The sequence below is a fragment of the Pogoniulus pusillus genome, chromosome 5 (assembly GCF_015220805.1).
Source record: "Pogoniulus pusillus isolate bPogPus1 chromosome 5, bPogPus1.pri, whole genome shotgun sequence".
Taxonomy (NCBI): Eukaryota; Metazoa; Chordata; class Aves; order Piciformes; family Lybiidae; genus Pogoniulus; species Pogoniulus pusillus.
The window spans coordinates 772508-788688 of record NC_087268.1 but is presented as its reverse complement, the minus strand read 5'-3'; the positions used below and the strand labels follow the sequence as shown (position 1 = coordinate 788688).

At 50.6% G+C, this 16181-nt stretch overlaps 1 protein-coding gene across 2 annotated transcripts in view; it reads left to right on the top strand.

Moving 5' to 3' along the window:
* MAN1A2 (mannosidase alpha class 1A member 2) overlaps positions 1–16181 on the top strand; it is a 71319-nt gene that overhangs the window by 52561 nt on the left and 2577 nt on the right. For both annotated transcript variants that reach the window (XM_064142984.1, XM_064142983.1), the window contains 4 exons: positions 951–1044; positions 11203–11318; positions 12027–12246; positions 15301–15473. In XM_064142984.1, coding sequence (XP_063999054.1) covers positions 951–1044; positions 11203–11318; positions 12027–12246; positions 15301–15473 — 603 coding nt within the window. The remainder of the gene's footprint in view (positions 1–950; positions 1045–11202; positions 11319–12026; positions 12247–15300; positions 15474–16181) is intronic.

Genomic DNA, 16181 nt, shown 5'->3' with positions numbered 1-16181 from the left:
AAAGTCACCTCAGATAGAACAGCTGTCACTAGCAGAGCTTGCATGGTGTCCCTTTTGTGACCCATCCATTAGACTTCTGATTTTAGATGGCTTGATGCAGAAACCTTTGCATCTGGAGAACAGATCTTGTGATTAGCAGCTGAGAGAACAGGGGTTGTGTAGCCTGAAGAAAAGGAGGCTGAGGGGAGACCTTGCTCTCTACAACTGCCTGAAAGGAGCTTGGGGCCAGGTGGGTTTTGGACTCTTCTCCTTAGGAACAAGTCACAGGGTGAAAAGAGGGACTTGGGGGTGCTGCTGGACGAGAAGCTGAACAGGAGCCATCAGTGTGCACTTGCAACCCAGAAAGCCAAGCAGAGGCTGGGCTGCAGCAGCAGAAGTAGGGTGTCCCTGGCCATGGCAGGGGGGTTGGAACTGGCTGATCCTTGTGGTCCCTTCCAACCCTGACTGATTCTATGACTCTAGTGTTTTTGGAAGGCTAAACATGACTATGAATTATGCTTTCAACAAGGAGTGCCTGTAAGTAATTCCCAAAGAAAGGATTTGGGTGTGGTGTAACCAGGTTTGGAAACTGCATCTGTCCATTGCCGTGGAAAGAGAGCAGTATTTTATGTAGCTGTAGCACCATGTTGTACTTTGAGGGCCAGACCTGGCTCTGGCCAGCCTGCTCCAGGGTAGGGTGTCCCTGGCCATGGCAGGGGTGGAACTAGATGATCCTTGTGGTCCCTTCCAGCCCTGCCTGGTTCTATGATGCACTTCAACACGTTAATGTGAGCAGCCCTTTAACAATCAGAGTCTCCTAATTTGCAAGGAGGCCTCAGGAAGGTTTTCTGTAATTCATAAGAAGGAAATCTGCTTTAAGAAGAAAGGAAAAGGGAAGTGGTTGGCTTTTCCTCTGTGTAGAGAGCAGATGAGTGCTGGTAATGGTGATCTTCCTTTTTTCTTCCATTTAGGTCATGCACATTCGGAAGCTGCTTCAGAAGATGGATCGCCCCAACGGGCTCTACCCCAACTACCTGAACCCGAGGACTGGCCGCTGGGGGCAGCGTAGGTGTTTCTACCTCACCTGTTCTAACTGGGGTTCTGCTTTTGGTTTTACTGCTGAGGTGGAGACCAGAGAAATGACTCCCCAGCATGTGAAGAGCATTCCTGCTCGGAGTAGAAGGATTGCTTAGACATGAGATCTTCTGAAGGCAGTTTTTGCCTGGTGCCCTCTCTGAAGTCACACAGATCGGGTCTCAGAAGCAATTTCCTGTCCTTACTTCTGTCAGTCAATAAAGTCATCATTCATAAAGTATAAGGCCAGGTGGCCAAGAGAGCCAATAGCATCTTGGCCTGGATCAGGAGCAGTGTGGCCAGCAGGACAAGGGAGGTTCTTCTGCCCCTGTGCTCAGCACTGCTCAGGCCACACCTTGAGTGCTGTGTCCAGTTCTGGGTTACTCAATTCAGGAGAGATGTTGAGGTGCTGGAAGGTGTCCACAGGAGGGCAACAAATCTGTGAGGGGCCTGGAGCAGAGCCCTGTGAGGAGAGGCTGAGGGAGCTGGGGGGGTGCAGCCTGCAGCAGAGGAGGCTCAGGGCAGAGCTCATTGCTGTCTGCAGCTACCTGCAGGGAGGCTGTAGCCAGGTGGGGTTGGGCTCTGCTGCCAGGCACCCAGCAACAGAACAAGGAGACACAGCCTCAAGTTGTGGCAGGACAGGTCTAGGCTGGATGTTAGGAGGAAGTTGTTGGCAGAGAGAGTGATTGGCATTGGAATGGGCTGCCCAGGGAGGTGGTGGAGTCACTGTCTCTGCAGGTGTTGAAGCCGAGCCTGGCTGGGGCACTTAGTGCCATGGTCTGGTTGATTGGGCAGGGCTGGGTGCTAGGTTGGACTGGATGAGCTTGGAGCTCTCTTCCAACCTGGTTGATCACCACTGTTGCCTTTTCACAGCCTAGCATCTAATTCTTCTCACCAAAATATCCCAGCTAGGCTCAGACTAGCACACTTATGCTTGTTCTGAAGATACTGTGTCCTGCATCACTGAAGTCAGTTAAATGAGGGTGATAACTTCACACACTGCATCTCAGTTCTCTGGAGGACTTGTATCAGAGCCCTCAATACTGCCTTGAGTCCCATTGTTGGTATTAGGAGCTGAGAAGGCTTTTGTTTCCACTGCAGAAGGTAGTTTCAAAGAGCATTGTGTTCAGCTTGTTGCTTACTTTGGTACTGGCATGGCTGAGACAATAGAAAAAGTATCAAAGCATAGCTCCTCTTCTTTCAGCTTCTGGGAAAGCTTTGCTTCTTTGCTGTGACCTTTGGTGGGATGCATCTTACCTTGTACGTAGTACTTTCTCCAGGTAGTTTCTGAGGGCAGTTCCAGAACTCTGTTTGCCTGGGTAGATGGAACTCCTGACTCTGACCTTTATCAGGTTTCTTTCCTTTGTTTGGTTGTTTTTTTTCCCGTTCCTTTTAATTTCTTCCCCTCCTCAGGACTTCTTTGGCTCAATTTTCGTTATATTTTCTTTAAATAGTAGATGACCTTCAATGTATTTGGTGGTTTGGGTGGTACCTGACCCCCCACACTTAAGTAAAATCCCCCAGACTAGACTCAGCTGAGCAGGAAATTAAAGAATGAAGATTCATATTCACAGCTTAGCACAATGCCCAAGCAGGTATTGACAATCTGTGCAGCTAGAGACAGACACAGACAAGTGAAAAAGTGATACAGAAACACAGCAGCCCTCCCAGAAAGCAGAGTCCCCAGCAGGGGCTCCCAACCACCCTGCCACCTCCTTCCCACCCCTCTGCCTTACCCCAGACTTTGCCTTACACTCAAGGTGAGTGTGGAGGGTTGTCCAGGGGGATTAGGAAGCAGAGGGATTAGTCAGGCAGCAAGTTAGGTTAGAGAAGTTCATGCAGCCCCAGACAGAGAGCATCTCTGTTGTCTGTGTTTGTGTTCTTACCCATCTCAGCAAGCCTATGAGTGCAGCAGCCATCACCACTGTTTCCTTTTCACAGCCTGGCGTCTCATTCCTCTCACCAAGACACCCCAGCTGGGCTCAGACCAGCACAGCTGTTAGAGAAAACCTTTGCTGAAAGAATTGTCAAACACTTGAACAGTCTTCTCAGGGAGGTGCTTGAATCCCTGTCCCTGGGGGTGTTTAAAAGAGGCAGACCTGTGTTTTGTTTTGGTTTCTGTTGGGTTTTTTCTTAGATTGGCAAAGACCTTCAAGCTCCTCGATTCCAGTCATTATTTTCACACTGACAGGTCCTTGACTAACCCAAACCCCTCAGCACATCTCATCACTGTAAGTCACTATGCTTGGAAAGGACCACCAGGATCAGCCAGTCCAACCTGCATCCCAGCAGCCTTCAGCACCAGAGCATAGCACCACATCCACTCTCCTCTTAAACACCTCCAGGGATGGTGACTCCACCACCTCCCTGGGCAGCCTGTGCCAGTGCCTGACCACCCACTCAGGAAAGAACTTCCTCCTAACAGCCAACCTAAACCTCCCCTGATGCAACCTGAGGCCATTTCCTCTTGTCCTATCATTAGTAACTGGGGAGAAGAGACCAGCTCCAGCCTCACCACAACCTCCTTTCAGGTAGCTGCAGAGGGCAATGAGGTCCCCTCTCAGCCTCCTCTTCTCCAGACTGAACACCCCCAGCTCCCTCAGCCACTCCTCACAGGCCATGTGTGCCAGACCTCTCCCCAGCCTCCTCGCCCTTCTCTGCACTGCTCCAGCACCTCAGTGTCCCTCCTGTACTGTGCTGACCAAAACTGGGCACAGGACTCGAGGTGTGGGCTCATGAGTGCTGAGTACAGGGGCATGAGCACCTCCCTCCTCCTGCTGCTCACACCATTGCTGACCCAGACCAGGTTGCTGTTGGCCTTCTTGGCCACCTGGGCACACTGCTGGCCACCAACACCCCCAGGTCCTTTTCTGCCAGGCTGCTCTCCAGCCACTCCAGCCCCAGCCTGTAGGGCTGCTGGGGGTTGTTGTGGCCAAAGTGCATGACCTGGCACTTGGCCTTGTTAAACCTCATGCAATTGGCCTCAGCCCATGGCTGCAGCCTGTCCCAATCTCTCTGCAGATTCCTACCCTCCAGCAGAATCCCATTCTGGGATTCTGTGAAGTTACTGACAATACTTTGTCCTTAAAGTTTCAGTTTCTCTAAGACTGAGGGAAACAGTTGGGAAGAAATCTGTTCTAACTGCTGACATTAGCTTGCAGTTAATGTTGTTAGCTTTTCATTTCAGATGGTGAGTGACTGATTTGATGTAAGCCTCAAATTCGATTTCATTTTAGATTCCTTTAAAAAGCAGTGGCAGTGCTTTCCAGAGCAGGCTGTTAAGCAGATAGCACAAGGAGGATTTTGGGTTAGAAGAGATTTCAGACTTATAGAAGTAATTTGTGCTGAGGAAAAAAAATGTTGTGGGTTTTTTTTAATGAAGATATGTTGAGAAAATTTACCTGTAATATGTATTTGCAAGCAGGTTAGTGAAGAATCCCAGCCAGAACTGTATAGATCTGCATCAATCTGCATGTTGCAGCCAAGCCAGGGCATGCCACTCCTGTTTGCACGTTTCTGTGAGGTGCATGCTCTTCCTTTCTGCTGTGCAATACCAAAGCCAAGGGCAGGGATGGCATCCAGAGGGACCTGCAGAGGTGGGCACAAAGCCAACCTCATGAGAACCAACAAGACCAAGTGCAAGGTCCTGCATTTGGGTCGAGGCAATGCCAAGCACAACTGCAGGCTGGGCAGTGAGTGGCTGGAGAGCAGCCCTGAGGAGAGGGACTTGGGGGTGCTGCTGGAGGAGAAGCTCAACAGGAGCCAGCAGTGTGCACTTGCAGCCCAGAAAGCCAAGCAGAGCCTGGGCTGCAGCAGCAGCAGTGTGGCCAGCAGGGCCAGGGAGGGGATTCTCCCCCTCTGCTGTGCTGTGCTGAGACCCCACCTGCAGTACTGCAGCCAGCTCTGGAGCCCCCATTGCAAGAGGGCTGTGGAGATGCTGGAGTGTGTCCAGAGCAGGGCCAGGAGGATGCTCAGAGGCTGCAGCAGCTCTGCTGTGAGCACAGACTGAAAGAGTTGGGGCTGTGCAGGCTGGAGCAGAGCAGGCTCCCAGGTGACCTTCTTGTGGCCTGCCAGCATCTGAAGGGGGCTCCAAAAAAGCTGGGGAGGGACTCTTGAGGCTGTGAGGGAGTGCCAGGAGTGGGGGGAATGGAGCAAAGCTGGAGGTGGGGAGAGTGAGAGTGGCTGTGAGGAGGAAGTTGTTGAGCAGGAGAGTGGTGAGAGGCTGGAGTGGGTTGCCCAGGGAGGTGGTTGAGGCCCCATGGCTGGAGGTGTTTGAGGCCAGGCTGGCTGAGGCTGTGTGCAGCCTGCTCTAGGGTAGGGTGTTCCTGGCCATGCTAGGGGGGTTGGAACTGGCTGCTCCTTGTGGTCCCTTCCAGCCCTGCCTGAGTCTATGACTCTGTGAATTGTGTAAGTCTGAGAACTTTAGTCTTCACTTTGATAATCACTCCAGTCTAGGAGGACATTTTGCTTCACTGTATCATGTAAGAAGCCGCAGTGCTCAACACTTAAGTGATTGTGTTTTCAGTTTCTTGTAACTGTCAAACTTCCATCTCTTCCAACTGCAATATTCTGTCTGCCTCAAGCTGTGTGGTTTGGTTTTTTAGACAGTTGGCAAAATGACTTCAGCCATTTCCCAGTGCACTGAGAGGTGGAATGCCACTCTGCCCAGACAAAAGTTCTTTCTGAGCCTACAGTTAAGCAGCTGAAGAATGATCACATTTTGCATATAAAATACTGTGAGAAGAGTTTGTTTCAAGCCTGCTTGAGGAGAAAACTATCCATGCTTTTCTAAGGCACTGAAAAAGAATTCACATCTACTTTCTCCATATGGAATATTTAAGTTCAGCTGCTGCATTCTCACACGTCCCCAGGCTGGGAGGAGCTGAGTGAGATTTTTCTTGATGTGTGAGTCTGGTGTGGCACAAGACAGTAGAACAAGAAGCAGTGTCTGTTCAGCTGCCTTCTAGCAAGTGCTTGGCTTTGCAGCCTTGACTGTCCTTTAGATGTAGCTCCCTTATAGAATCAGGCAGGGCTGGAAGGGACCACAAGGAGCAGCCAGTTCCAACCCCCTGCCATGCCCAGGGACACCCTACCCTAGAGCAGGCTGCACACAGCCTCAGCCAGCCTGGCCTCAAACACCTCCAGCCAGGGGGCCTCAACCACCTCCCTGAGCAACCCATTCCAGCCTCTCACCACTCTCCTGCTCAGCAACTTCCTCCTCACAGCCACTCTCACTCTCCCCACCTCCAGCTTTGCTCCATTCCCCCCACTCCTGCCACTCCCTCACAGCCTCAAAAGTCCCTCCCCAGATTTTTTGGAGCCCCCTTCAGATGCTGGCAGGCCACAAGAAGGTCACCTGGGAGCCTCCTCTGCTCCAGCCTGCACAGCCCCAACTCTTTCAGTCTGTAAATCATTTTGGTTGGAAAGATCTTTAAGATCTTCAAATCCCACAACCCATGTCTGACTCTACCAAGTCTGGTGCTAAAACGTGTCCCTCAGCACCACACCTCTGCATCACTGAAACACCTCTCAGGACAGGGATTCAACCACCTCCCTGGGGGCCCTCCCCCAGTTTTGGAGAGCCTTTTCAGGGAGGAAGAATCTTCTAATAAGCAATCTAAACTTCCCCTGATGCAACTTGAGGCTGTTTCCTCTCATCCTATCACTTGTTACTAGAGAGAAGAGACCAACACCCAGTTAGCTACAGCCTCCTGTCGTGTGGTTGTAGATCATAGAATCATAGCATCAGCCAGGTTGGAAGAGAGCTCCAAGCTCACTCAGCCCAACCTAGCACCCAGCCCTGGCCAATCAACCAGACCATGGCACTAAGTGCTCCAGCCAGGCTTGGCTTCAACACTGACAACCTGCAAGTTTACAGACCAATTGTCATGCTGTAATGTGTTTCTTAGTGATAAATGATTCATAGCTGACTGGAGTGCACCTCCACCTGCCTTTATCTGGGGCTGCAGTTAATTTACAAGTGTTTGCACTTCTGAGCCATCTACAGCAGCTTATGGATTCCTTAGGTGGAATTTCCACTGTGAATTGCAGCAGCTGCAATTTTCTAGGTCTCGGCTTTCTGGATTAAAGGATTAGAAAGGGAGCTTGCACCTATTTAGAGCAGCTGAGGGGGCACTAAGCCCAACTACAAGAAGTAAAGATTGAACTGAAATTTAATCACAGCCACTCTGAAGACAGTCAGAAAACCAATTCTTGAGAGTTTTGGTCTCTAGGGAAAGGGCTTCTGCAGCATGAGGCCTGTTGGTGCACAGGACAAGGAGCAGTGATGCAGAGCGAGGATTTCCGACGGAAAGTTCCTGTTGGCTTAATCACTTCACTCCCTTCTGGACATTTCTCTCTTTGCAAAGTCATGGAATCATTAAGGTTGGAAAAGACCTCTAAGGGCAGTGAGTCCAACTGTAACCAAACACCACCATACCCACTGGACCATGCCCCTAGGAGCCATGTCTGCACAACTTGGGATGTCTCCATGGATGCTGTTGAGGTGCTGGAAGGTGTCCAGAGAAGGGCAGCAAGGCTGGGGAGGGGCCTGGAGCACAGCCCTGTGAGGAGAGGCTGAGGGAGCTGGGGGGGTGCAGCCTGCAGCAGAGGAGGCTCAGGGCAGAGCTCATTGCTGTCTGCAGCTACCTGAAGGGAGGCTGCAGCCAGCTGGGATTGGGCTCTTCTGCCACGCAAGCAGCAACAGAAGAAGGGGACACAGTCTCAAGTTGTGGCAGGGCAGGTCTAGGCTGGATGTTGTTAGGAAGTTGTTGGCAGAGAGAGTGATTGGCATTGGAATGGGCTGCCCAGGGAGGTGGTGGAGTGGCTGTCCCTGGAGGTGTTGAAGCCAAGCCTGGCTGAGGCACTTAGTGCCATGGTCTGGTTGGTTGGCCAGGGCTGGGTGCTAGGTTGGGCTGGCTGAGCTTAGAGCTCACTTTCAACCTGGCTGATTCTATGATTCTATATATGCAGCTAGAGAAAGACACAGACAAGTTAAAAAGTGATACAGAAACACAGCAGCCCTCCCAGAAACCAGAGTCCCCAGCAGGAGCTCCCAACGACCCTGCTACCTCCTTCCATCTCTCTGCCTTACCTCAGACTTTGCCTTATGTTCCAGGTGAGTTTGGAGGGTCAGGCATGGGGGTTAGGAAGCAGAGGGATTAGTCACAGAGACAGCAGGTTAGGTTAGAGAGTTCATGCAGCCCCAGACAGAGAGCATCTCTGTTGTCTGTGTTTGTGTTCTTACCCTTCTCAGCAAGTCTATGAGTGCAGCAGCCATCAGCACTGTTTCCTTTGCACAGCCTGGCATCTCATTCCTCTCACCAAAATAGCCCAGCTAGGCTCAAACTAGCACAGCTCTCTAGGGAACGGCTTTGAGTCATGTCTGCTCCACCGCTGCTGGTTCCTGTGTTCCCTGTATTGTTATGTAAGATAAGGATCAGTGTGGAGAAGGGCTGCTGGAAGCAGAGAAAGGCTGTTCTCAAGTGACTGGCTGAAGAAACAGGACAGGGTGAGAGTGAGGGGAGACCTTACTGCTCTCTATAATGACCTCTGTATAATCACAAGCTCACAGGATGTCAGGGGTTGGAAGGGACCCAAGGAGAGCATCCAGTCCAACCCCCTGCCAGAGCAGGACAATCCTATCTAACACAGAGCACAGAGGAACACATCCAGACAGGCCTGGAAAGGCTCCACAGAAGCAGACCCCACAGCCTCTCTGGGCAGCCTGTGCCAGTGCTCTGGGACCCTTCCAGCAAAGAAGTTCCCCCTTGTGTTGAGGCAGAACCTCAGCACAATGCTCTCTATATCGCTCTCTACAATGACCTTGTAGAAAGGCTCTCTGTAAGGAGATTTTAGCGAGGTGGGTGTTGATCTCTTCTCCCAAGTATCTAGCAATAGGAGAGGAAATGGCCTCAAGTTGCACCAAGGAAGGATTAGGTTAGATACTACAAAAACCTTCTGTGCTGAAAGAGTGGTCAGGCATTGGAGAAGGCTGCTCAGGAAAGTGGTGGAGTCGGCATCCCAGGTGGTGGAATCAGCATCCCTAATGATGGCCAGGGACACCCTACCCTAGAGCAGGCTGCACACAGCCTCAGCCAGCCTGGCCTCAAACACCTCCAGCCAGGGGGCCTCAACCACCTCCCTGGGCAGCCCACTCCAGCCTCTCACCACTCTCCTGCTCAACAACTTCCTTCTCACAGCCACTCTCACTCTCCCCACCTCCAGCTTTGCTCCATTCCCCCCACTCCTGGCACTCCCTCACAGCCTCAAAAGTCCCTCCCCATCTTTTTTGTAGCCCCCTTCAGATCCTGGCAGGCCACAAGAAGGTCCCCTGGGAGCAGCCTGCACAGCCCCAACTCTTTCAGTCTGTGCTCACAGCAGAGCTGCTCCATTCCCCCTGGTCCTGTCACTACCTGATATCTAAGGGACTGATATCAAAGGGCTGGGGCTGGGCTTTTTTCAGTGCTGCCCAATGACAGGATAAGGGGCAGCAGGCACAAACTTGAACCCAGGAGGCTCCATCTGAACAGGAAGCAAAACTTCTTTCCTGTGAGGGTGACAGAGCACAGGATCAGGCTACTCAAGAAGTTGTGAAGTCATCTTCTGGAGACATTGCAGTCCTGAGTAACCTGCTCTGTGTTACCTTGCCTCAGCACAGGGACTGGATTAGGTGATCATCACAAGTCCCTTCCAACCCCTGCCATTCTGTGCTTGTCTGAGCATAAAGAAATTGCACTTTAATGGCCATGCTTAAGGCAGTGCATTCTTGGCATGGTGACAAAGCTGGTCTTAGACATTGCCTTTGCCTTGCTTCAGCAAATTAAGATTGTTCTGGTGCCAGCATTCTGGGAGCTGTAGCATTGGGGGAGAAAGTTAAGTGCTGTTGTGGTTGAAGTCACTTAGTAAAGCTCATTATGATTTTTGAATGAAGAGTGTGCTGGGGAGCACTTGCTGTGCTTGGAACAGAAGCTCCAGAGTGAGTCAGCCCACCAGTGGGCTTTATGTGGGAATGTATGCACCCACTGCAGCCAGCTCTGGAGCCCCCATTGCAGGAGGGATGTGGAGATGCTGTAGTGTGTCCAGAGCAGGGCCAGGAGGATGCTCAGAGGGCTGCAGCAGCTCTGCTGTGAGCACAGCCTGAAAGAGTTGGGGCTGTGCAGGCTGGAGCAGAGGAGGCTCCCAGGTGACCTTCTGGTGGCCTTCCAGCATCTGAAGGGGGCTCCAAAAAAGATGGGGAGGGACTTTTGAGGCTGTGAGGGAGTGGCAGGAGTGGGGGGAATGGAGCAAAGCTGGAGGTGGGGAGAGTGAGAGTGGCTGTGAGGAGGAAGTTGTTGAGCAGGAGAGTGGTGAGAGGCTGGAGTGGGCTGCCCAGGGAGGTGGTTGAGGCCCCCTGGCTGGAGGTGTTTGAGGCCAGGCTGGCTGAGGCTGTGTGCAGCCTGCTCTAGGGTAGGGTGTCCCTGGGCATGGCAGGGGGTTGGAACTGGTTGCTCCTTGTGGTCCCTTCCAACCCTGCCTGATTCTGTGATTCTATGATAAAGAGATTTGATATACACAGATTTCGTATGTACATATCTATAGACAGATTTAATGTATATATACAGATCTAATCTATACATATATGGACAAAATATATCTAGACAGGTTTACTGTATATGTATAGATTAAATCTGTGTACATATGTATATGGATTTAATATATACATATCTAGAGACAGATTTAATGTATATATGCAGGTGTAATCTATACATATATAGACAATATATGCATATATGGGCAGATTTAATATGTACATAGGTCTATATCTATGCTCTGTTTCCCATACATTTGAGAAGCCTTTAGACTCCCCCCCAAGCCCTATAGCAGCAGTACAGTTAAGTTCTGTGGAACGAAGTAAAATCAGCTTTCAGTAAGCTTTTCTGTGCTGTGAAAGATGTGCTGTGCAGAATGCTGACTGGTGAAGCACATCCAGCAGGTTCCATGCCTGTGAAGTCTGTTTGGAGGAGACAAGAGGGATAGAGTGCAGCTTTGTCCTGCTGAGGATGTTGCCTCTACATCACGAGGTTGTCTTTTGAATAGGTTTCAGGTGCTGTTATATAACAACTTCAACCTGGTTGTGTTGTGTGTTTGTTTTTTTCTCCCCTCCTCCAGATCACACCTCCGTGGGTGGGCTGGGAGACAGTTTCTATGAGTATCTGTTGAAAGCCTGGCTCATGTCAGACAGGATGGACACGGAGGCAAGGACAATGTACGACGATGCCATTGAGGTGATTATAATTCATTGAGTTTTGCGTCGCGGCGGAGCTTAAAATGCACCTTTAACCCTAAAGAGAAGCAAAAAATCTACCCCAAACCAAACAAACCTCCCCCCCCACACACACACCCCCCCATGAAACTTGTGTAGATTGCATCAACCTTAAGAAATCAGGGGATGAAGGAGAGCATCTCTCACTCTGAGTAGTTTCAAAGATACTGTTGTGGAATGCATCCTGACACAGATTATTGTGCTGGATGAGACACAGTCTCAAGTTGTGCCAGGGGAGGTCTAGGCTGGATGTGAGAAGGAAGTTGTTGCCAGAGAGAGTGATTGGCATTGGAATGGGCTGCCCAGGGAGGTGGTGGAGTCTCTGTCCCTGGAGGTGTTGAAGCCAAGCCTGGCTGGGGCACTTAGTGCCATGGTCTGGTTGGTTGCGCAGGGCTGGGTGCTAGGTTGGGTGGATGAGCTTGGAGGTCTCTTCCATCCTGGTTGGTTCTGTGACTCTATGCTGAGCATTGTTTAGCAGTTAGGGTCTGATTTTTTGTGTGTGCACTGAAATGACATTTTTAGAGCTGCTTATTCCTGTATTGTTCCAAAGTGAATTTGAAAGAATAAAGTTCTTTCTTGTTTTGAATTCTCTTTTCTTCTCAGAAGGAGAGTTAGCATGTAAAAGCTGAGTGTGAAACCCTGCCTGAAAGCTCTCTTCATCTTCTTGTAGGCCATAGAAAAGCATCTCATCAGGAAGTCCAATGGAGGACTGACCTTCATTGGGGAGTGGAAGAACGGGCACCTGGAAAGAAAAATGGGCCACTTGACCTGTTTTGCAGGGGGAATGTTTGCCCTTGGAGCAGATGGTTCCAGAGATGACAAAGCTGGACACTACTTGCAACTTGGAGCTGAAATTGCACATACATGTCACGAGTCGTATGACAGGACAAGTAAGAGCCGTCTCTCGCCTGCTTCTTTCGGTAGTTAAAATGCAGCAATGGTTGTCAAGGGCTGGTTTGGACCTGTGCCTTACCTCACATGCACTATTTCTACCTTCAGCTAGGTACTTCTGATCTACACCACCATGAATAAATACAAACCCACACTTCAGACAGCTCCTTCCTGCATGTGTGTTCCTATTTTTGGAGCAGCCATCGAAAATAGGTTGCGTGGGTGCAGAGGGAAAGGAGCACGTGTGAGCTCTTGTGCCCCTGCCAGAAACACAGGGCAGCTTCCCAACTGTGTGTGCTGCTCTCTCAGTTGTGTAGACAGAAAGCAGTGTCAGTGCACCTTTTACTGGGTTTAGTAGCAGTATGGCCTCAGTAAGTACAACTCATCTTAAATACTGTGCCCAGTTTTGGGCTCCCCAGTTCCAGAGGGACAGGGATCTGCTGCAGGGAGTCCAGCGGAGGGCTACAAGGATGATGAGGGGACTGGAGGGCATAGCTGATGAGGAGAGGCAGGGGGGTTTGAACTAGATAATCCTTGTGGTCCCTTCCAACCCTGACTGATTCTGTGATTCTAGGATTGTTTTGCACCTTTAGAATGACCTTGATGCAAGAAGTTGCAGTGTAAAGTAATAAGAGACAATTTAAACAGGGGAGTTTCAGAGCAGTAAACAGATCTCAAGGACTGCAGGACTGAGAGGTTAACTAGAAAAAGTCTCTCTAAACTGGGAGCTAAAAAATGCCAGTGCAGTCCTAGTTTGTATCAGGTGAAGAACTTTCTGCACAGATTAGAGAATATTAACACTGCTTTAGACAACACTTGTAATTCATCATCCAGGACATGCAGCACAAAGCTGAATTTCAAGCAGAACAAATGCAGAGAAGGACCAAGACAATGCTGAGAGCAATGAAACTTCTCTTACAGTGGGAAATAAGAGAATCCTAGATTCATGGAATCAGTCAGGGTTGGAAGGGACCACAAGGAGCAGCCAGTTCCAACCCCCTGCCATGCCCAGGGACACCCTACCCTAGAGCAGGCTGCACACAGCCTCAGCCAGCCTGGCCTCAAACACCTCCAGCCATGGGGCCTCAACCACCTCCCTGGGCAACCCACTCCAGCCTCTCACCACTCTCCTGCTCAGCAACTTCCTCCTCACAGCCACTCTCACTCTCCCCACCTCCAGCTTTGTTCCATTCCCCCCACTCCTGCCACTCCCTCACAGCCTCAAAAGTCCCTCCCCAGATTTTTTGTAGCCCCCTTCAGATGCTGGCAGGCCACCAGAAGGTCACCTGGGAGCCTCCTCTGCTCCAGCCTGCACAGCCCCAACTCTTTCAGTCTGTGCTCACAGCAGAGCTGCTGCAGCCCTCTGAGCATCCTCCTGGCCCTGCTCTGGACACACTCCAGCATCTCCACAGCCCTCTTGGAATGGGGGCTCCAGAGCTGGATACAGTACTGCAGGTGGGGTCTCAGCAGAGCAGAGCAGAGGGGGAGAATCCCCTCCCTGGCCCTGCTGGCCACACTGCTGCTGCTGCAGCCCAGGCTCTGCTTGGCTTTCTGGGCTGCAAGTGCACACTGCTGGCTCCTGCTGAGCTTCTCCTCCAGCAGCACCCTCAAGTCCCTCTCCTCAGGGCTGCTCTCCAGCCTCTCACTGCCCACCATGTATTTGTGCTTGGGACTGGGAGAGGTCAGCCTGTTAGACTGGGAAGGTAATGCCAAAGAATCAATGTGTTGTCATCTCCAGGGGTGAACACTGAAAAGAAATAGTTAGTTTAAGATGTAAACAAGAAAGCTGTTCCAGGAGTGTATTGCTGTGAATAAATGTAGGTTGGATATTGGAAATGGCTTTGTGTAGCCATCAGAGAAGTGAGCTTCTCATATAGCTTGGTGGTGGAAATACTGGTTTTAAGATGAGAACTCATGTTTTTAGTTCACAGGATTGCATTATATCATTGTATAATTGCCTGTTGTTTGAAAGAACTCAGTCACATAAGTGCTGCTTTTACCTGGGTAACAGCAGCCTTATAGGAAAAGAGAAGGGAAAAAACCTAGGAGGATGCTTAAGGAAAAAGGAGCAAACTGTAGCTGTTGTTGCCTTCTGAAAAGCATCATTTAAATGTTTCATTTGCTGCTTTAAAATAAGCAATGCTACTTTTACACTTTGTGCAGTCTCGAGTTTATTCCTTCAGATGTTTATTCTGTTCCCTAAATAAGTCAAAAGATGGGGATGAAAAGTTTGGGTGACATATTTAATGACACACACATAGCAGAAGCAGAGGGAAAGCTGCACCCACAGCTGTGTATTTGCAGTACCCTGGCACTTTTTGTTCATTGAATCATAGAATCAAGCAAGTTGCAAGAGAGCTCCAAGCTCAGCCAGCCCAACCTAGCACCCAACCCTGCCCAACCAACCAGACCATGGCACTAAGTGCCCCAGCCAGGCTTGGCTTCAACACCTCCAGGCACAGCCACTCCACCACCTCCCTGGGCAGCCCATTCCAATGCCAATCACTCTCTCTGACAACAACTTCCTCCTCGCATCCAGCCTAGACCTCCCCTGGCACAACTTGAAATCAGTCCTGGTGGCCTGGACAGCACTTCCCTAAGCCAGGAGAGTTTGGGTAAAGATGCAGAGTAGCTGAGGTGATGGTACCTGGGTTTTTTACAAGATCTCCTGTTGTGCTGGGTTCAATCAAAGGACATCAAAGCGTTTTGTTTGTCAGGAACCTGATCACAGAGTGGTAGAGGTTGGAAGGGGCCTCTGGAGATTATTTTATGCTACCACTGAATGTGCTCATGTTGCTCATGTCTTTGTATTCTTGGTGTTTCAGTACTTCCCAGGAGGATCTCTGTGCTTTAGGCAGTTTTCTTCTGGGAAATGAGTGAATTATTCATAACAAAAATTAGAGACCTCAACAACACAAAAGATTTATGAGACTGCTTAGGGGCAAACGAGTTCCTGTTTTCCTCGCCTGTGTGAGATCTAGCATCTCCTATCCACCTTTCCTGCAAAGCCTGGTAAAGAATAATAATCATGTTTCACCCCCCTTCCTCTGCAGCATTGAAGCTGGGTCCAGAAGCATTCAAGTTCGATGGCGGTGTAGAGGCAGTGGCAGTGCGGCAGAACGAGAAGTATTACATCCTGAGGCCAGAGGTGATTGAGACCTACTGGTACATGTGGAGATTCACCCACGACCCCAAGTACAGGCAGTGGGGCTGGGAGGCCACACAGGTAACTCAGTTCATTGTGTCTGTCATTTAACTCCACAGCCACCTTCATCTCACAGAGTACTCTCTGTCATTTATCAGCAGTCCTGGCTCACTGGATAGGTCCCCAGAGACTGGAAGCTGCCAATGTGAGCCCATCCACAAGAAGGGCTGGAGGGAGGAACTGGGAAATTCCAGACCTGTCAGCCTGACCTCAGTGCCAGGCAAGGTCATGGAGCAGGTCACCTTGAGTGCCATCACAAAGCACCTGCAGGATGGCCAAGGGATCACACCCAGCCAGCATGAGTTTAGGAAGGGCAGGTCCTGTCTCACCAACCTGATCTCCTTTTATGCTCAGGTTCCTGCCTGGTGAGTGTGGGGCAGGCTGTGGATGGAGTCTGCCTGGACTGCAGCAAAGCCTTTGACACCATCTGCCACAACAAGCTCCTGGCACAGCTGGCAGCTCCTGCCTTGGACAGATTCACTCTGTGCTGGGTCAAGAACTGGCTGGAAGGATGGGCTCAGAGAATGGTGGTGAATGGTGCCACAGCCAGTTGGCAGCTGTCACTAGTGGTGTGCCCCAGGGATCAGTGCTGGGCACAGTCCTGTTCAATGTCTTTACTGATGATCTGGACCAGGGGACTGAGTCCAGCATCAGTAAGTTTGCAGATGACACCAAGCTAGGAGCAGGTGTGGAGCTGCTGGAGGGTAGGAGAGCCCTGCAGAGGGACCT